At 39.5% G+C, this 22,392-nt stretch overlaps 1 protein-coding gene across 3 annotated transcripts in view; it reads left to right on the top strand.

The window, feature by feature from the left end:
- The window catches only part of LOC118586948 (NXPE family member 2-like), a 41,268-nt gene extending 24,728 nt beyond the window's left edge, over positions 1–16,540 (top strand). For 2 of the 3 annotated variants that reach the window (XM_036192415.1, XM_036192414.1), the window contains exons 3-6: positions 9,317–10,050; positions 13,655–13,713; positions 14,761–14,976; positions 15,608–16,540. In XM_036192415.1, the coding sequence (XP_036048308.1) occupies positions 9,317–10,050; positions 13,655–13,713; positions 14,761–14,976; positions 15,608–16,143 (1,545 nt within the window). In that variant the 3' untranslated portion in view covers positions 16,144–16,540. The remainder of the gene's footprint in view (positions 1–9,316; positions 10,051–13,654; positions 13,714–14,760; positions 14,977–15,607) is intronic. The other variant, XM_036192416.1, reaches the window with a different exon arrangement.
- The last annotated feature ends 5,852 nt before the right edge of the window (positions 16,541–22,392 follow it).

Below are 22,392 nucleotides of genomic sequence, written 5' to 3'. Positions count from 1 at the left end.
AAAGCAACCAAGAGGGGAATGAAAACGTGGTATCCAGGAAGAGGCCAGAACTGGGAAAGCAAAGAGGAAGCTTTCAAGGTCAAGAGAGAGGCTAGAGAAGGTCATACACAAAGCAGCTGCCTCTGAAGTGTTTTGAATTCTAGAAATGTCCTGCCTGATTACAGTCACTCACCTGGGTACCACCCTAGAGCTGGACACCTTGACAAATTCTTGGAAGCTATCAATCATGCATTCAAGAGAGTTGCTTATAATGTTAGAGATCAGTTCTTGCCACATTCCATGTGGCTTGGGTCCTGGAACCCTGGCTAGGGGTGGTGTGGGAACAAAGGAAGGACAGACATATAGACACCACACAATGAAGCTGGGATCAGGTGGGCCTCTCCAACTGCCCCCACACCACTGCTCTGACTGCTGTTGCTACCACTGCATCCTGAAACCTCGGCATGTTTGTTAGGCACAGCACGGGAGAGGGGTTAGCTAGTCTTGGTAGGAGATCTATGTAGGCCAGTTCTCAGGCTGCAAACATCCAGGAGGAGGAAGCTGTGGTTGCTAGTCTTTGTACACACTAATCATTCATAAACACTCATGCTCAGACTTCCAAGGAAATCTTTGCCATGCATCTTGAGCTTGGCCCATAGGGCGATGGCTTTAACAATTAGTTTTAGAGTCCTCTCCAGGCCAGGCTAAGTCCATGTCAACATACACATTCTATCAGGACCACTCACTTGGGGTTTTCTCCACTCTGCTACAGTATTTTTTTTTTGGGGGGGGGGGTAGCTCTCCAGGGAGTCCTAGTTTCAGAAAACAAAAGCGAAGGGAACAAGATAAGATGCAAGCCCAAAGTGCAGAGCAGAGCAGAGTTGGGGAGAAGCCAAAGGACCTCCAGACCTTGCTTTAGAGTTAGTGCTTGTGCTGGTCACTGGTAAAGATGCTGGGAGTGGAAACAGGAGCCCCAGCCTGCTGCCTCCTACAGACTGAGCTCTTTTCAGAAACCTCTAATCAAAGTCAGAATTCTTGACTTCACAACAGAAAAGAATTTTGGGATGAGTCAGTATGAAGCAGGACTTTCTAGAAAGAGAGAACATCACACACTCCAGTGTGGGCATGGGCTCCCTAAGAGGGAGGCCTCCCATATTCATGCTGAAAATTAGTTTATCAGAATATATAAGTTTTATAACTCTTTACTTGGGTTTCAGGTTTGAATTTGATCCACTGTCAAAGGATTTCAGAATATTTAAACTGTAAAATTATGCCCCTGCCTCTGGTGTTTTTAAACATAAAAAGTAAACAAAATAAAACTGCCGTAATCTCCTCAGTGTCCTTTACCTTGGTCAGGTCTAAAGGATGGCAATGTTTTTCAGCCTCCTGAAACTTCAGGGGTCAACAACAAGGACAGATTCCTTTTGCTTTTCCAGATCTGCTCTGAGGCTTCCTGTGCCAGGTGTCTCCAAACAGACCCCTGTGGGGACAGAGTTTTCTCTCAGTTCCCCCAGATCCCTACACGTTGCAATCTGCTAGACCCGCTAAGAACCCTCACATGCATTTTACCCACCTAGTCCTTCTCCAGACTGTTATCACGGCTTCACTAATAGATTAATGCTTCCAACAATACTTGCTGGTCCAAGGAAACTTTTGAACCAAAGTTTCAGCATGGCTAAGGAATTTTCTAGAATGGAAGAAGTTGCAAATATAGTGAATTAATCTCTAAGACAGGGCTTTCCTTTATAGGCTCAGAATCTGCTTCCAGCAAGGAGGAAAGCATGCCTGTGATAAAGTGCCATTGGTCACTGGTCCCTCCTATCAGGAACTGAGTAGCAAAAGCTCAGGGACTTCAAGCAAATGATCCTATATGGGTCATTAATTTTGTAGTCAAAGGCAGTGGGTTTGCATGTTGGTGAGTATCAAGATATAAAGAAAGAGAGCAAATAAAGATTTGTTTGCAGCAGATAAGTGAAGCACCAGGCTATTTGCAAAGCAACACCCTCTCTCAATAAAATAAGTATGAGGATTTAATGTGGGAACCATATATATGTCTATGGGAAAGAACAGGTAAGACTGGGCACATTTCTGAGCAAGTTCAGTGTAAAGTTGTAGATTATGTGTTCACAAAGGAAAGAGAGTGGATATGAACATGTGTTGGTATGTTTAGTTCAAAGCTTCCTCAAAGGTTAGAGGGCTAGGGAGATGATATGATTGGTAAAGTGCTCACCATGCAAATGCAAGGACCCGAGTTTAGTTCCTTAAAACTCATTTTTTAAAAAGACCTGTCCAATTCTTGGCAGCTGGTGGCATATTTTTTTTAAAAGATTTATTTATTTATTATGTACACAGAAGATCTCATTACAGATGGTTGTGGGCTACCATGTGGGTGCTGGGAATTGAACTCAGGACCTCTGGAAAAATAGTCAGTGCTCTTCACCTCTGAGCCATCTCTCCAGACTCTAAAAACTCATTAAAAAAAAAAGCAATAGGGTGTAGCAACATACACTGTAATTCCAGAGCTGGAGAAGCCTGGGGCTTTCTGGTTAGCCAGTGTAGCTGAATCTGTGTGTTTCAGGGAGAAAGAGACTGTTTCAAAGAATAAGATGAAGAGCCACTGAGGAAGACCCTTGGCATTACCTTCTGCCCTTCACTTGCATCTACATATGTATGCATACGTGAACATGTACATACATGCACACACACAAGTCAGAGTGACTTGATGACTCTAGCTGATGCACTGTAAGTGTTTCTAATATGGTTTAGTTGGGGGAAAAAGAAGAGAAAGATTAACTTTGAAGGCATAGGCATTCATTATCTTTTAATGGGGCCATAGCTTCAAAAAGGGCCAGCTCATTGAGCAATTAACGAATTGGTAGCAAATTTGATTAACCGTGGGAAGTGAAGATGTGGGGCTAATCAGGCACTACATATGAGGTTTGTACAAGTTCATGGATGGTGATATCATTTATTGAGGTAAAGTAGGAGGAAAGATATTGGAGGACAAAAGATAAATTTAAATATGAATGTTTACCTTTAGGGTCTTTTGAAGTCACCTGAGTAAAGATGTTCCTTTGATACACAATTGAATACACAAGTCTGCTGTTGAGAAATGCATGCTTTTTTAAAAACTGATTTATTAAGCATTAGACTCTAGTGATAGCTGAAGTTGTGAAAATCTGAGACATTGTCATGAGTGAGCTGTAGAGTGAGAACAAAGTGTAGCTAATAATGAGGTAAAAAGTGAACACTAAGTCAAATAATGGGTGGTGGCAAAGAAATTGCCTCCAGGGATGGGCAAGAACTCTCAAGACACTCAACTTGAAGGAGGGAGGACAGCAGTTAAAGGAGAATTAGGTGTTCACATACTGGAGATACTTGAGGACCAGTGGGATGGAACAGTTGGTATAGGGGTGCTTGCTATCAAACCTGACATTGTGAGCTCCATCCCAAGGACTCATTTGGAGGGAGGAGTCCCAAGAGTTGTCTTCTGACCCCAAGTATGTGCTGTGGCACATGCCCTCCTCCCAAATACACAAATGTAATAGAGATACTCGAATAGATTCAAAATCTTAAGGAAATGATATAATAGAAGAAAGCATAAAATAGGAAGGAAAATGTACAGTTGTATTTAAGTTAGGGTAGAGAATAGAAACAGATTTACAATAGGAGTATTGCTATAGGTCTGAAAGGGGTCAGACACAAAGACATGCAGGCATTGAAGGATCTACAGCCATGGATACTAAAGGTTTACCTGGAGAATATCAGAACCTTTAGTGATGAAGATTGGGAGCCAAGTTCTTAAAACATGGTTAACTAAATAGAAACCAGGGTGAGAAGATAACAGAAATGGGGGGGGGATTACATAGTGATTGGTCATATTAAGTCAGATGGACTGGGGAACATGAAACAATTTAGGATCTTCAAAACAAAAGGTACAAATCAACATACAAGAACCAGCAACATTGCTCTGTATGAACCACTCTGCATGAATCCAGTAAAGAAATCAAGGCAACAATCTCATGTGTACAAGTATCTGAGACAGTAACATATTTAAGGATATATTAAACCACATAGATAAAAGTCCAGTACACTGAAAACTATAAAACATGAAAGAAACTGAAGGTACAGAGAAAAGTAGAGTGTGTTCATAGATTAGAATGTTTCTATATGACCCAAAACCATGCACAGAGTCAATGAAATATCAGAATTCCAAAGATATTCTCATAGACATATAAAAATCTATAAAATTTGAAAGTATCATTAAAATCCCTGAACCATCTAAAATAACAAAGCTGGAAATATTTAAGCGTCTGTTCTCAAAAATCTACCACAAAATACAGTCATCAAAATAGAACAGGGAGCCAGAAGCAAATCCATGCATTTATTGCCAATTGTTCTTTTCTAAAAATGCCAAGAACATACAGTGTTGGGAAAGCTGGAAATCTATGCATAAGAATGTCAGTGGCCCTCTTTCAACATCGTGCACAGAATTCATGCAAAATGAAGCAAAGACTGAAAGGGAAGATTTGAAGTTATAGAACACTAGAAGCAAATAGGTAATTTCTTGACATTGTTATTAGCAAGGATTTTTGTATAGAACTCCAAAGGGATATGAAATAAGAGCAAAGCTAAGGCAAATGGGAATGCATCCTAAACCTATGCAGCCAAGGAAACAATCCACAGAGTAAAGCAGGAGTGTACCACAATGGAAAAAAAAAATATTTGCAAGCTGTACATTGGATAAAAGGTTTGATAACTACATGTGTAAGGAACTCAAACCTCCATGGCAGGAAAATAAACCATGCTATTAGAAAATGCATAGAGGGCTGGAATAGATATCTTTCAAAGGAAGAAATATGAATGACCAACATGCATATAAACCCTCAACACAACTAATCGTCAGAGAGACAAACTATGATAAGATACAGCCTTGTATCTGTTAGACTGGCCATTATATACAGAAGACTAAAGATAGTTGCAGTGAGAATGAGGCACAAAAGGAACCTTGTGCACTGTTTGTGAGAATATACGCTAGCTCATGCATTATGGGAAACATTATGAAGATTCCTTAAAAACTTAAAATAGGGGCTGGAAAGATGGTGTAATGGTTAAGGGTATTTGCTGTTCTTGAAGAGGACCTGAGCTAGGTTCCCACCACTCACATTGGACAGCTCATAATCAGCTGAAACTCAAGCTCTAAGGGATTCAACACTCTTCTGGCATCCAAGAGCACCTGTACTCATGCCTACACACACATAATTGAAAATAAAATAAATTTTTCAAAATTAAAAAATAGAATTACTATGTGATTCAGCATTTACACTTTCAGTTAATTTCATAATAGACAAGGTCAACCTAAGCATCCATTAGCCCAAATATCCACTAAGGAATGAATAGACAAAAAATATACTTTCTGTCTGTCTGTCTGTCTGTTTCTCTCTCTCTCTCTCTCTCTCTCTCTCTCTCTCTCTCTCTCTCACACACACACACACACACACACACACACACACACGGTTAAAAATGGAAGACATGCTAAATAAACAAGCCAGATCCAAAAAGACAAACGCTGCCTGATCTCACTTGTAGTCACAATTTTAAAAACTGAACTTACATGTAGAAAGTAGAATAGCTGTGAGCTGGGGCTACAACCTGGACGCTAATGGAGATGAGGGGATGTTGGTCATAGGGTTCAAAGCATCTACACAAATACATTCCAGAGAGTCAGTCATCTAGCCGGTGACTAGCTAACAATAATATATCATGTAACTGAAATTGTTAAAGATTTTATGGGGGCTGGAGAGATGGCTCAGAGGTTAAGAGCACTGACTGCTCTTCCAGAGGTCTTGATTTTAATTCCCAGCAACCACGTGGTAGCTCACAACCATCTGTAATGAGATCTGGTGCTCTCTTCTGGCCTGCAGACAGAACACTGTATACATAATAAATAAATCTTAAAAAAAATGATTTTAAATGTTCTCACACAAAAAAAGATAAATGTGAGATGATGGGTATGTCAGTTAGCTTGATTAAATTATCTCTCAACATACACATATATCAAAATATCACATTATACATTATCAACATACACATACCTTTTGCCAATTAAAAATGATAAATTCTTTTTAAAAATGTTTTTGCTACCTAAACTGTCTCAGGCCAATTTATTGCAATCTCTTTTTTTTCATGGTGTCTTTGCAATTTGCTAAGTTGTCTCCAATAAGGTATGTCTACTGTTGTTGTTTTTAGGCTCTTTTTTTGGGGGGGTGCCACTCAGCTCCCAAATAAATCACGTACGGAGGCTTATTCTTAATTATGAATGTCCGGCCTTAGCTTGGCTTGTTTCTCGCCAGCTTTCCTTAACTTTACTTATCTCATCTGTCTTTTTCCTCTGGACTTTTACTTATCGCTAACTTCTGTAAATCTCTTACTTTGTGGCTTGCTGTGTGTGTAGCTAGGTCGCTGGCCCCTGGAGTCATCCTCCTCCTCTGGCTGCTAGATCTTCTCTCTCCCCCGTCCCCCAGAGTTCTCCTTCTATTTATACTCTCTGCCTGCCAGCCCCACCTGCCCTTTCTCCTGCCTTGCTATTGGCTAGTTCTGTATTAGATCAACAAGTGTTTTACACAGGCACAGTAACACAGCTTCACAGAGTTAAACAAATGCAACATGAACAAAAGTAACACACCTTAAAATAATATTCTACTACATAAGTCCACATGTTTGTTAATTTCGGTACATTTGGCTTCCTGAGAAAATTGTTGTAAGCAACTTTTTGTATCTTCCTTTTGTGATATATTAGCAATAATCAATCCGATTATTATTAAGATAAATGAAAATAGCACATCATCTTTATCAGAATGACCAGTAGAGTGAACCTATTTTGGTAAACATACTGTAAAAATTGCTTTTTGCCTTTTAAAATTCAGTGTGCTTGTGCATGCCACAGCTTGCATGTGGAGGTCAGAGGTCAGCTTGTGGGGGACAGTTCTTCCCTCACACAGTAGATTCTGGGGTTTGAACTCGGTCATCAGGCTTGGCAGCAAGTGCCTTTATCTGCTAAGCCATCTTCCTGGCCCCAAGATACACCTTTTAATACACATGATGAAATGTGAATGGCCAAAGCAATAAAATATTTTAAATTAGAATTTAATATTTAGAAAATGAAAGTATGAAGGAACAGTCAAATGCTAGAAAACAATCAATTGTTCAAGGCTTCAAATATGAACATTAAATTTGTCTAAAAATGTCAAGCAATTTTAGAAAAGAATGATATTTTTCTGTGAAACTGAGAGACCGAGAGACTGCCATTGGCAAGGTAGTGGGAAAAGGTGCTTGCTGCACCAACTGGCCGACCTGAGTTCAATCCCTGAACTATTCTTAAAAGAAGAATGAGGGAACTGACTCCACGAAGTTGTCTTCTGACCTCCACATGCACTGTGCCTCAACTACTCATCATACACACACAATTACACTAAATTTAAAATGTCAAAGCCCCCCCCCCAAAAAAACCAACCCTGAAGGGACTACAAGTTAAATGGTTATCATATGACAATCTGATAGCAACTAAATAAAAAATTAAAACTTAAATGAAAAAAATTAGATGTGAAAAATAAACAATTTAAAAGAGAAAATATATTAGTAAACAGTATTCAAGCAAAAAGAAATTTGAAACATAGATATTAGAATAAGTACACTTTTATACAGTAGCAAAATTCCAACTTCATCTGTTAAATCTTCAAGTAGTTTTGCTGCCAATACTCCACAGTTAGCCGGAAATATTTAAACTGATAGATTTGGGGAGAGAGATTTAGTCTTCTGAGATATGTGAGGATAACCCCCTTCTCTGGCTGAGCGTGCAGTCATCCAAAGTCATCAAACAAAGATGGAGTCTGCATGGTTCTTTCAACTGGGCAGCTATCTGATTCTGTGACATTTACGATACCGTATAGTTACTTTTCCATAATTACTTTGTACCAGAAAACTATTTGAAAACAGATGAAATAGCATGTTGCAGCTACTAAAAAGCAAAACTCAAATGACCCAATAGACAAACACAGTAGCTTTCTGACCCTGGCCCCTCTGTGCCATTTCAACCTGCTGTAACAGGAACCTGTTGGGTAAATACACACCTCTGTAGGCAAGCGAGACTCTCAAGACCTGAAAGGATCTGAAATTGGGGGTTACATTTTCTTTCCATTAATTCATCATTCAGATGCTTACAGTGGCATTTATTGAATGGTAAGCAAATATTTCATTCAATTAAATCTTTCTCTTGGCATTCTAGAAAAAGGTCATTAGCTATAACTCTTCTAATTTGTCTGCTGTAATGACCCATGAGACAAGTGTAGCATGAAAGTTAGTCTTATATGTTGCTGGTGACAATTTAAAATTTTACTTTTGGACATATTTGGCAGCTGGTAATGGTGGCTCATGCCTTTAATCCCAGCACCTAAGAGGTAGAGGCAGGCGGATCTCTGTGAGTTTGAGGCCAGACTGGTCTACCGAGTGAGTTCCAGGACAGCCAAGGCTAAGTAGAGAAACTGTCTCAGAAAAAGAACGAATGTATTTGGCAGTCAAAAACGTCACCTTCTTTGACTGGTTGGTACTTACTTCAGTAATGTGTGATTGTGTAGTTTCATTCCCAAGAACCTACCATAAAAAGGTAATTCTATACGTAAAAAACTGGAAAATATCTAAGCATTATGTACAATGATAAAAAGTAAATATATTATGGCTATCTAATATCATAGGGCCCATGGCCCATGGTGTTTTCTTGATGGGATAGAACAAACTCAATAAAAATAAAGATCACAAAAATTATTTAGCAAGCTTTAAATAGTTATAGTATATAGTACAGTTGCAAAAAAAAGTGTTAAGACTATATATTTGGTGCAATTGCAACTTCGTAAAAAATACAAATGAGAGGTAAGAGAGGGACCATAAAACATACAGTGCTATAAAATAAACTTTAGGCGAGAATATAATTTGACATATTTGCTTTGTTTTCCAGATTTTGTAAATATGGGGAGATGATTTTCATAAAGAAAAGATAAATAAGGGATAGTAGGATGAAAAAAATTTAGATTCAACAATGAAATACATATTTATTATACCTACTTAATTTCAAGCCAATGAATCTGAAAGAGCATCTGCTGGCAACCGTAGGCACACTATGTGGAGATCAATTCCTCTCATTCCCTAACTGAAAGCGAATTAGAATTGATTTCTAACAGGTAATTTCATCATGCTGAAAGGTATAAAATGGGTCATACTAATTTATATTGAAAGCAAGCTTTCTTAACTGCTATTAGTAAATGTGTCCTTTTCAATGCTCCAGTTTTTGTTTCGCTTTAACAACCCCATCACTCTGAGAAAATGGCACATCTTCAAGGAGATTTTGCACACCGAAGGGCTTCAGAACACATCAGCCCCAACAGCAGAGGTGGAGCTTATGGTCATGGAAATCCTGGAGAAGCTAAACCGGCAGATTCCACCCAGACCCTTTGCCAACCTCAGCACCACCACCAGCGCCAAAGAGAGCACAGCCACCATCCTCAACCCTCGTGGCACATACTGCATAGGTGACCAGCTGGACGTCCTGCTGGTAGCCAAGGACCACTTTGGTCACAGAAAGGAGTATGGTGGGGACTTCCTGAGAACCAGGATATTCTCCCCAGCCCTGAAGGCAGGAGCTTCTGGAAAGGTGACAGACTTCAACAATGGCACCTACCTTGTCAGCTTCACTCTGTTCTGGGAGGGCCCGGTCTTCCTGTCTATCCTGCTCATGCATTCCAGTGAAGGAGTGTCAGCTCTCTGGAGAGCAAGGAACCAAGGCTATGATAGAATAATCTTCACTGGCCAGTTCCTTAATGGCACCTCCCCTGTTTTCACTGAATGTGGCCTGACCTTAAACACAGATGCCGAGCAGTGTCAATATCTGGATGCTCGGGATCATGAAGCCTTCTACTGCTTGAAGCCTCCAAATGTTCCCTGCGAGGCCCTGACCTACATGAAAACCAAGAATAGTAATGTCTCCTACCTCAGCATTAAGGAACACCTACTTTTCCAGAGGTAAACACGGCTTCAAATTCATTAAGGGCTACCAAAAGGGAGACTTTGGATCTGACCAAACTGTTGAATATATTAAATTTGACTAATCAAACTGTCATGCCAGTGTTGACTAAATCATACTTAGATTCATCCTCCAGAGGTAGCTCAGCAGGCACCCTGGGTGACCTCTGGGACCATTGGCTGAAAGGAACACAGCTGTGAAGTGTCTTACACAAGTATATACATCTTGTTTTCCATGGTGCAAGGTAGTTCCAGATTCAGTAACTCTTTTTATGCACCAGTATTGCCTATAATGTATTCACGAAATACTGTATCACATACTATTAATTAAATGAGTAGGATCATTTCTCAGTTTACTTTACCCTTTAATCCAATCAATCATCAAATCCTATAAATTGTACCTCTGAACTGTCTCCTGAACCCACTCATTTCTGTCTGTCACTGTTGCCTCTCTCTAGGATGAGCTCTCATCAGACTTCAATTAGACTCTGTCAGTGATCTCAAGGGCTGTTCTTTGTGTCCTCACTCGTGTTTCTAAAATACATATATAATAGTAATACATATCAATGCTTCTTTGCTTCAAATCATTGCTATGGCTGCACAGCTCTAAAGATGAATTTGGTCTCTAACCTGTTTACACTCTTCATGCTGTTTTCCTCTCTGTCAATCAAGCTGAACATTTATTTCACAATTTACATTCCCAAGCCCTAGATTACCTGCTGTTGTTTCCAGGAAGTGTTCCGTGTTACAGTGAGAAGGGCTAGTCCTTTGTTCCAATTGCATGCTGTTCTTTCCCAACATGCCATTATACTGTTCATGTTCTGAGAAGTAAGAATTGTGAGAATGTATTTTTCCATGCTCCTACATCCATTCGTTCAATCAGTCTATAAATAGCCCTTCCTATATCCCACACAGAGTTCTAGGGAGTGGTCATTCTCATAAGACAAAAAGACAATGAACAAGTAAGAAAATATGTAGCAGGAAACCCTGGGTAATGGATTCAAATATGACATTGACATTACTTTAAAATAATAACCAGGTCAGACACTATCTCTCCCACCATGTCTCCATGATCATGTTTCCCCTTCAATCCCTTCTTCAACTTCACTTCCTATTTCTCCTAATCAAGATCTGAAAAATAAAACCCCTTTATCTTATTATTTTGGCCAAAGAGGTTTGTCTTTTCCAAATAGAGCTTTTACTAGTAAGTAATAAAATAAGAGCAGCAACCCAAACAAAGTAAGGGGCCAGGCCATGTGAGCAAAGGGGAAAATACTATTCTCAAGAGAGGGAGGGGGTACAGGACAAGAGCATGCTGGGGGCTTCAGAAACTGGCAATGAGGCAGGCAGAGCCTCAGAAGTCATCTGTGGGGCAGGGAGCCACTGAGGGCCACAGGCTTAGTTCAGTGACGTTAAGGGGGGTCTCAGTGACTGGGCTGAGTGCAATAACAAGTGAAATGTAACTTGAAAATGATGGAATAATTTTTTTTCTCAGAAACTTGAATTTTGTGTCCATTAAACTAGATTTAATAGTTTCCAGGCTGAAGTGATGACTCATTTTAAGAGCCTTTAGGTACACAGTCTGGAAACTACTGCTGTTGGAAGGTCTTGTTTTCATGATATGTATCCAGCAAACTGGACAGAACAGAGTCCTGGAAATTCAAGTTCAAATGTGACAACTCTTTCTCCCTACAAGACTCCCTTTCTCCCCCTCCACCACCAAAAAATGCATGGGAAAATCCACACCTTTATCTTCTGGGTCAGCTAAAAGAGACTGGGCCTTTTCAGAAATTTTTTTAATTTGAAAAAAATGATCATTAATGGAGCTGGAGATATAGCTTAGTAGTTAGGAGCACTTAATGCTCTTCGGAGGATCTGGATTCATGTCTCAGCACCTACATAGTGGCTCACAATCACCTAGAACTCCAGATCCAGAGATCTAATGTTATTTTCTGGCCTTCATGGGCACAGAGATACATGTGGGCAAAACACCAACACACATAAAATAAAACAAAAATTAAAGTTACAAAGAGAAAAGAAAAAGAAAAATGATCAAGAGGACACAGGAAGAGGTATTCTTGCCTTGACCATCTCAGAACCATCTCTTACTCTCAGAGTAGGGCCATTTGTGTGTCATTTCCACCTTTCTCACTGGCTGCATCTCAACCTTCCTTAAGGTAGACTTCATTAAGCCTCAATAGGAAGACCCATCTTTGCATAGTCTCCTGGTTCTGTCTCAGAAAATCCAAAGTCCCCAAGTGACTGGCAAACATGTATGTAATATTATAGACATTTTTCTAAAATGTAATGCTTCCACACATAATTATTTTAAAAGATACATCAAAATGAATACATTTATGCAAGCTACACATATTTTAAGACACTATCAAATTTGGCCTTTGGAACCAAACTGACAAGGTGGCCAGGTCTTGTTCTCTTACTATATTCAACCTTACTTGGGCTAGCTGAAGGATAATAAATGCTTAGCTGTACTATACATTCTTCTCACTTGTGCCAAAGACTCCTTTTCTGGGATTTGAGCAATCCTTGAGTGTTGGAAAATGATCCCTGTGTCTTTCTAGGAACTTTCTGAAGTGCTGGTTCTATACTTCCTACCTTCCCACAGCTCTGGCTCTGGAGAATCCTGCCTTCCACCATTCCTTATAAAATGAATTCGATTTCATGAGATACAGTCATCAGTTGAATTGTGATACCTGGAGATGGTGCTTACCAGGCTAAACATTCGGAATATTAGAGCAAACAAGAGTGACCTCATTCCTACTCTCAAGGAGATATCAGACCATGGAAAAGAGACTCCCAGTGGACTTGGGAAGGTGAAAAGGGGGTGAGGAAGAAGCCAGAGAGGTAGATATGTTTAGAAGGCTGTATATGGCCTGGTCTTTATTCTATAAACCATTGAGGAAAAGTCATATAAAGGTTTTGTATAGGATAATAAAATAGGCTGGCCTCAACAAAAGGACTAGAAAGGTAATATAATAGCCTGGGTTAGTGTTGTCAAGGAGATGTCCTTGGACCAGTAGCTTCAGCTTCACCCAAGAAGTGAAAAGAAACAAGTTCTTAGGCTTGACCTGGAAAAAATGAATCAGAAATTCTGAGAGTAGGACTCTTCCATGGGAGAAGCACTATGCCAGAAAATGTTTGGTGAGGCCCTGAATTACTACAGATGGAAAGGTAAAGAGCATAGCTGGCGTTAGACAGTCATACATGAGTGCCCAACCCTGGAACATTGTGACATGGTGTTGTGGTCTGTATATATTTTGGGCCACATTCTTCCTTGGGATTCATGAAGCATCAGGTTGGTCATGCTTGAGAGCTAAAATTGGAGCCTGAGTAGACAGACAGATAGATAGATTTGGTTGACTGCAAGTAAGTGACACCATGGATTTGCAGATTTCCCCACCATTAGCAGAGAAACCATTTTCTAAAATTTTGACCCATTTATTTCATCAGAACATCTTAAATGTATCACAATCACAACAACCACTTGCAGAGAATTAAGAGTGCTTCACTCCATCTAAACCAGATACTCATTCTTAAAGGTCTGGACAGAAGTTAGGCTTACTTATTTTCCTATTTCTTGAAGGTCCAACATGGCGGTTGAAGTGATAAAGAATTTGGCCATCACAGTCTCTCCATGTAACAGTAAGTTCAGTGTGCTCTTGGCATTGTATTCACAACTTGATAATGTAAACAACTACATTACATTGAGACATATTTATTCTTCCTTAAACATTTTGAACTCTCATTTTCTGGGACAAATGAGCTACCCTTGGTTTTAAAGAAGGGATTTTATGCTTGGAATTTTTTAATTATAAATATATTTATTTTACTTTATGTTTTTATTTATTTATTTAAGATTTATTTTTTGTTTTATGTGTATTGGTGTCTCATCTGCATGTGTGTCTGTGTGAGGGTGTCACATCACCTGTAACTGGAATTACAGATAGTTGTGAGCTGCCATGAGGGCACTAGAAATTGAACCTAGGTCCTCTAGAAGAGGTTATTTCACTCTGTGTCAAATTGACAGTTAACGCTAACTAGTTTGCATACGGGTGGAACATTCAGTATGAGTTGATGAAGATAGCCAGGCTATGTCAATAGTGGAGTGTTCAGAACAATGCACTCGTGGTACTGTTATTTTTCACCATATGGCAGACCACAGTGAGAATGTTATGTTCAGTCTTAGACACAATGGAATATTTCAAGTGTTATTATTATTAACCAGAAAACATAATTTTGGCACAAACAATGTGGGCCTCTTATTAGCCAAGTGTGTTTAAGCTCTTTCATGAGTTAACACCTTGAGAATAAGGAGACTTGAAGTTTCACCAATGACAATGTAATTGTTGAAATATTCCCCTGTTTACAGTTTCTTCCCAACTACAGTTTACTGTCTCACCTCTGAATGGCTTTCAGGACAAGGTAGATCCCAAGGAAACACTGCAAAGGCTCAAGAGAAAAGAGATCCCTGCTCTAAGAGCATCTACCCTGTGAGAACTTTTTATTCATACCTTGAACATGATTTTGTTAAATAAATATTTATAGAAAAAGGGAGGCTGATATAGAGAATAAAACAAAGATGGAAGAAAAAGAGGGAGAAGAGGATGAGGGAAGTATTTGAAATATTTCAAGTATTTTCTGATAATAAAAAAAATGACTGAGTCTGGGATTTTTATTATTTATTGCTAGGGAATGAAATCAAGAAAGAGAAATGTCAAGTTGGGATGAAGACGCCTTTCCCCAGTGGCTATATTTTCAAAGGAAGGTGGATTTCAACATTTTGTAAACAGAATGAGTTCAGTGAGATGCAAGATATAAATAACTGCTTGACAAGAAAACTGATTTACCTCATGGGTGATTCCACACTGCGCCAATGGGTGTACTACTTAAAAAAAGCTACAAAAAGTGTGTTTTATTTTTAATTTGAAATTATAGTCAACTGTTGAGGCATTTTAAATAATAATAATTAGAATTCTTTGTTCTCCTCTGATCTTTATTTTATTACTACTGTCAATATGCTAAACTTCTGGCTTTAAGCTATTTTTATTTTTACAAAAGGTTTATTACTTGTTTTTCTTTACATCTATGGATGTTTTGCCTGCATATATAGTCTATGTACCATGTGAATGCAGTGCCCATGGAGGCCAGAAGAGGTCATCAGATCCCCTGGAACTTGAGTTCCAGTTGGTTAGAAATGACTATGTGGGTGCTGTGAATCTAATCTTGGTCTTCTGGAAGAGCACCCAGTGCTTTTAACTGCTGAGCCATCTTTCTAGCCCCAGGCTTTAAGTTTTAATAAGAGTTATTATTTAGTTATTTAATCATAGATACTAGCACTATCTTTTCTATTCATATATTCTGATACAAATTTCACAATTTTGTGCAGGTTTTAAGGCACCTAATAAAAATTCTCTGCCTTGTAAAAGTACCATTGTTCAGTTAGATGTAATCATGGTCAGAGTTTTACAGATTGTGTGCATTTTCAAATTATGCTATTTCTTTTTATTAAGACATTTATTGATTTGTTTTCCAACAGCCCTGACATTTCTTGACCTTCATGGAACTGGGTTATTTCAAACTCATCTTCTTCTGGATATTAAACAACATATTTTGGTACAGTGGAAAAAACACAGCCATCCCTTTGTTACTCAAACGCTGTACTCTGTGAAAGATGACAACTATATCCCACGGGAAATTGACCAGGTGGCAGGAGACAGTCGCACAGCAATTGTTGTTAGTTTGGGCCAACACTTCAGACCCTTTCCCATCAACATTTTCATTCGTAGGGTCATCAATGTCAAAAAGGCCATAGAGAGACTGTTCTTACGAAGCCCGGAGACCAAGGTGATAATTAAGAGTGAAAATATCAGAGAAATAAAAGAAAATGCAGAGATATTCAGTGACTTCCATGGCAACATTCAGAATCTTATTTTAAGGGACATTTTCAGGGACCTTAATGTGGGTATTATCGATGCTTGGGACATGACAATTGCATATTGCAGTGAGAACACCCATCCACCTGACAACGTGGTTGCAGGTCAAGTTGCTATGTTCTTAACCTACATTTGCTAGAGGGTCTTAAGTTGCAGAAAATATCTCTAGCCCTCCCTACCCCTACTCTCTCCAACCTCATATGTTCTGCATAGACAATGCAATCAAATTTATGAAGAAATAAATACTGAGAATTATAGTTAAATGTACATAACATGAAATTTACCATTCAAACCATTTTCAGTCCTACAGCTCAGTGGTGCTAAATGAAGTCCTATATCACACCACCATCATTTTAATCCATTTTGAACAATTTTCTTCATCCTAAATAGAAATAGCAAACCTATTTATTAAATAACCACTCACCACTTCCCCTGACCCACAGCCCTTGGCATCTACAACTATATTTTCTTTTTTTATGAATTTGACTGTTTTAGACATCTCATATAAATGAAATAATAAAATTCATGTGAAGTCATGTCTGGATTATTTTACTTGGCACAATGTCTTTAAGGTTCACCCATATCAAGTGTATTTGAATGCCCTCCCTTTCAAAGAGTGAATATCATGTATGTACTACACTTTGTTTATCTGTTTATTTGTTGATGAACATTTAGTTTGTTTTTGTCTTTTGGGCATTGTATATCATGAAGCTGTGAAGAGCCATGCACACTTAAAGACTTGTTTCCACTTCTAAGCTTGATGTTTAAATAGTAAACCATCATATCCATTTCTTACTTTTTAAAGTATCTTTTTATTATTTATGTATTGGTGTATTGGTGAGTGTGTCTGTTAGTAATGTCAAGTGTGTTCAAGGATGCCAGCAAAGGCCAGAAAGAGGGCTTCAGATCCTGTGGAGCTGAAGTTATAGGTTGTGACTTGCCCGATGTGGGTGCTGGGAACTGAACTCTGGTCCTCTGAAAGAGTGGAAAGTGCTCTTAAACATTGAGCCACCTCTCCAGCCAATATTATCCTAACTTTAAAGGAAGGTGCAGCCCAGAAACACATAGCTTAAGTGATCTGACCAGAGAAAATATAATGCATAGAAGAAAAATTTTCAGGACCACAATAGCAGTCTTCTTGCTTAGAAAAATTCCTTAAGATGTGATAAGCAGTTGTTCTACTTCACTGCAGTTCTGCAGCCACAGTCATAATTCTGCAAACTCACTGAGTAAAACCGGCTTTGATTCTGATCCTAGCTGACTCAAGAAGTGTGATATGAGAGTTCTTCCAGGGACCTCAGAAGACTTTATAAGCTTCATCCTGGAGATTTTCTCTTGACAGAAAACACAATTATCTACTTCTCAAGACTTGCTATATTTTTATTAAGGATAATTCCCAAGTTTGGGTTGTGTTTATGAGTGAAAAGAAGTGAAACTATAATGTTATTACATTAACACAATCATCCAGTCATACATCTTTGGACTAGACTCAAAACAATTCACAATAAAAATACAAAAATCAAATTTTCTTTCTTTCAGATTGATTTTATGTTTAATTGTGTGTATGTGTGTGTGTGGGTGTGTGTGTACATATAATAGCAAGTGCCAAGGAAGCCAGAAGAGAGTGTTAGATCCCCTGGAGCTGGAATTACAGGCAGGTGTAAGCTGCCTGATTTCCTCTGTGTGTGTGTGTGTGTGTGTGTGTGTGTGTGTGTGTGTGTGTGTATGTATGTATGTAAAAGGGCAACCTTGGGTGTTTGTCAGGTGTCTTCCATTTTCTGCTTTTAATATGGATGAGGTTCCAATCTCTGCTTTACCATCACTGGAATTGTAAGCATATATCACTACACCATTAAAACAAAAGGGCTCCGAGGAATTGAACTCAGGTCCTCACACTTCCAAAACATGCACTTTACTAACTAAGCATCTCCCAAAGCTCTCAAAATTTACTCTTGTATTGAGCTCCTGATAGGTTCTCATTCTCCCCATAGGGAGCTTCGATATAGACCTCCTTGCTCTTCCAACCATCATGTCATTAGTTGTTTACGTTTCATCTTCACACACATTCTCAAATTCCTTCATCGGAGTCTTCGTGTGATTTGGTTTCTAGTTTCCTTACTCTGATTCTTCAAATGCAACGGAGTTTCCTTAAATAACTCACAACATGCCTTCCACAGACCCGGTTCTCACTAACAACCTGCATTCTCTAATTTTAGTCATCCCTGAATAACTACTACTTCTCTTTCTCTACAGTTGCACTGTGTCACATGATAGACACAGTCACATGTCATTGTTGAAATCAAAACTCAATTCCATTGTTCTTCAGGAGCTCTAGTCACATTCTGGGGAATCAATACCCACAGCAGTAAGGGATCCTGTACCACAGCGGTGTTTGCTTACATTTTTCTTTAGATGGTATTTTTCATATTTTGTTAGAATGTTTGAGTGTTTTTCAAAAACAAATCTAGTGTGATCTGAGGAAATGGCTCAGTTGGGAGGTTGCTTGACTAACAGGCATGAGGTCCTGTTCTGATCAGAAGCATCACATAAGCTGGCCATGGTGGCACATGCATGTAATCCCAGCATTCAGGAGATGGCAGCAGTAAGGTCAGGGGTGTAAAGTCATACTTGGCTACACAGCAAGTTTGAGGACAGCCTGGTCTATAAGACCCTGTATCAGTCAATCAATCAATTAATGAAGGTAGTGATAGTTAAAATTTTTATACAGAATTAAAGAAAAGCTATCAGATGTTGGTGGAAAACTCTTGACTTTTTAAGTCATTTACTTGTTATTTATTCTTTTAAAAGCCTCAGATCTAAATAGCTCATAGTGTTCTACCCTTGAAGTGATAGTTTTACATTACAGTAGATATTGACTATGCTGTTAACATATAATGACTTGAGCAAGCCATTTGAATTCATAGAAATATTCTTTACTGTTATTATCAAGCCTTTTTTGAAAACCCATTTCTGCACAATGGAGTGAAACGAAACTAGAAATCAATAGCAGAAGGGAAAAACATCTCATGCCATGTAGAAGTTAAACAGTGTCCTCTTAAAGAACTGGTGGGTCAAAGAGGTGTATGCAGGGGGATTTTCAAACTATCTGAGACAAAGAGGGAGCCCCGGCAGGTCAAGTGTGTGGAGCAGAAGGAGAGCCGTAGTAAAAGGGAGATCCTAGAAGGAGATGTGACAGTCAACCACTGACTCCACACCTCAAAGAACTAGACAAAGAACAAACTAAACCTCAGTAGGCAGAAGGAGAAGAAAAGAGTTAGGAGAGAGATCAAGGAGATAGATTACAGACAGCCAAACCACTCATACACATAAATCTTTAAAGAATGATTATTTAAAATCAGTTATGTACTAGTGAATTCTATAACTCTGAGAAAGTTGAGAAATTTCTGAAAATAAACAACCTATAAAGATTAAACCATGAAGAAATAAAAACTTCCAAAACACATTTGTAACTGGAAGGGCAGTGAGACTTGCCGATAAACAAATGTTAGGACTAGCTGGTTTCACAGGAAAACCCACCAAACATTGAAAGGATTAACATAAATTCTTCTCAAATTCTTCCAATGAACAGAAGAGGAAGAGGCACCCACAAAACTCACTTCATGGGCTAGTTTTACCCAGATACAAAGCCAGACAGGTTCTCAACAGGGGGAGGAAACTAGCATTTCCCCCATGCACATACATTAAAAACCCTTGGGTGTTTCTTAGAAAACTGAGTTCAGCAACTCATTAAATGGACCACACATTGCTGGGCAGTGGTGGTGCACGCCTTTAATCCCAGCACTCAGGAGGCAGAGGCAGGTGGATCTCTGTGAGTCTGAGGCCAGCCTGGTCTACAGAGTGAGATCCAGACAGGCTCCAAAACTGTACAAAAAAAAAAAAACCACACCATAAGCAATAAAGGGGGAGGGAGGAGTTATGCTTGGGATAGGAAGATTATTCAACATATGAAAATCAGTCAGCTTTGGGGGGCACCTTGTTAACAGACCAGAGGACAAAGGGACATGATGTATTTCAACATACAAGGAGCAAGCACTTGACAAAGTCAACATCCCTTTTCAAGAAAAACACCCCAGTTCTCAATAGTAGGAAGTCACCTCAAGGAAGAAGGATAAAAGACGTCATGGCAAAAATAATGCTCAGTTGGAAAGAACTCAAAGTTTAATTTCTAAAGCCAAGAACAACACAGAAATTGTTGAGCTTCACAGACACTGTTACATTAACACAGTGCTACTAATTTCAGTAAGAGAAATTAGGAAGGAAAAGGAAAATACCAGACTGCAGAAAAAGAGAGAATAAGGCTGCCATTGGTTAGAGAAGACATTGTTTTATATTTAAAAGACCTTGAAGATTCTGAAAAACACCGATAAGAACTAATAAAGTTAGAAAAAAACTATTTTAAGGGTAAGACCCTATGAAACTGCCCCCCTCCTGATAGCATGCTTATTAATATTGCCATTGTTTGGGTCTTATTTAGGTATCACGTGTAACTTCCCCATCACTTCTAGGGGACACAATCTCATATTAGACTTCCTAGTCCTCTGGCTCTTATAATCTTTCTTCCCACCATGTTCCCTGAGTCTTAGGTGGAGGAGTCATGTTGTAGATGTAGCAGTTGGGGCTGGGTACTGTGTGGTCACTTGTCTTCATCTGAGATATGCCAAATTTCTCAGGTGCTAATTTGCCACGAGTCTGCCTTTGAATGGTATGATCATCCTATCTGCTCTTGTGGAGTTTCTAATATAGGGGGGTTATTGCAGATTTCTTTGGTGGCAGAATCGAGATCCTCAGAGGTTAAGCGCTGTTTAAAAGTCTTGTTAGTGCTCATGGTACATTGTTTATGTATGGCAAACTCTTCTGTTGATGTTCACTTTCCTGTAATAACAAGAACATTGGAGGATGGGCACTTTGAGTCTCTTATCTTGCCTTTGGTACCTTGAGCAAATGAATTGTCAGTCAAATGGTGGGACTAACATCAAGACAGAACCAGCTCTCTGGAACACTGTGGACACCTTGAGAAAGCTACCTAACAGTCACAGCTGTTTGCCCCAGCTCTGGAAATCACCACCTCAGCTAGGGCCATCAGAAATCACTTATGTCAGACTGAGGATCACTAACCTTTGCAACCTTGATGACCTGTGATCACCTCCAACTAGATCAGAAGGGAACACTTTCCCTGGTTGGCTAAAAGGGAATGAGCAGAAGTGGTGCTAAAAAGGCAAAGCTGTGATTGGTCAAATTATTAATCTCGATGACTGTGATCACAGTCTAAAACGAGCGGTTGCACTTTGTCTGTGATACAAGCAGGCCGCTTGGACTCTAAAGGAGTCAGCCGAGAGACACTCCCATGTTACCTTCCCTGGTGTGGTAGCATCAGCCTCGATAAAAGGTTCCTCTCCATGTGATCTTTTCTAGCTCACTTTCAGTAGTGTGGGCACGAGGAGGAAGAAGTGGTAGGGATAGCAGAGTGACAGGGGTTAGCAGACAGACTTGTGGGAGCTCTACTGGACAGCTAGCTGAAGAGGAAGCAGCTGAACCATTCAAGAGTGGCTAGAGTAGGAAGAAGGGCCATGGAGAGTGCTTGGGAAGCTGAGACTGAAGATGAGTAAAAGGCTACAAGGAACCAGAGAGGAGAGACCGCAGGTCATGGCCACTTGAAAGTATTAAAATACCATCAAGTCTTTAGGAATGGGGGTTTCAGACTTTAGGCTAAAACCCGTAGCACTGGCCAGTGTTAAGGGCTAAGGAATCCCTGTGTTCTAGACCTGCACATGACCTGTAACACTGGCTGCCCCCTAGAGCAGAGGACTCCTGATACCTAGAGCTACTTGGAAGCTGTGATATTGGCTGAAGAACTCAACTTCCTACACCTACACTGAAGTTTTAACACTGTTAAATCACAGGGTCCTGCCACCGAGGCCTGGAAAACACACTTTAGCAGAGCAGTGGCTTTGGTGTGTCTAAGGATGGTATAAAAACCATTGATAGCTTTAGTCCTTTGTAGATGATGAACATGAGGGCATGACACAGACTGCTGCTCCCACCTGCCTACTGTTGCTGTTCACTGCAGCCAAACACCAAGAAGCTGAGTGTTGCCTGAGAACAGAACATGAAGAGCTCCTTGTCCACCCATCATTTCTGTCTACTCTGTATATATATATACATATGTGTTGTGGAATATTATTTTAACTATGTAAAGATGTGTTGCATTTGTCTGTGCTGCATTTGTATAATTATGTAAAAACGTGTTGCATTTGTTTTATCTTGGCTGCCTAAGGCACTGGATTGGTCCAATAAAAAGCTGAATGGCCAATAGCTAGGCAGGTGAGGGACAGGTGGGGCTGGTGGGCAGAGAGATTAAGTAGGAGGA

Source organism: Onychomys torridus, chromosome 7, assembly GCF_903995425.1.
Source record: "Onychomys torridus chromosome 7, mOncTor1.1, whole genome shotgun sequence".
In the NCBI taxonomy this organism is placed as follows: domain Eukaryota; kingdom Metazoa; phylum Chordata; class Mammalia; order Rodentia; family Cricetidae; genus Onychomys; species Onychomys torridus.
The sequence above is the reverse complement of the archived record's forward strand: the minus strand, read 5'-3'. Positions and strand labels throughout refer to the sequence as shown.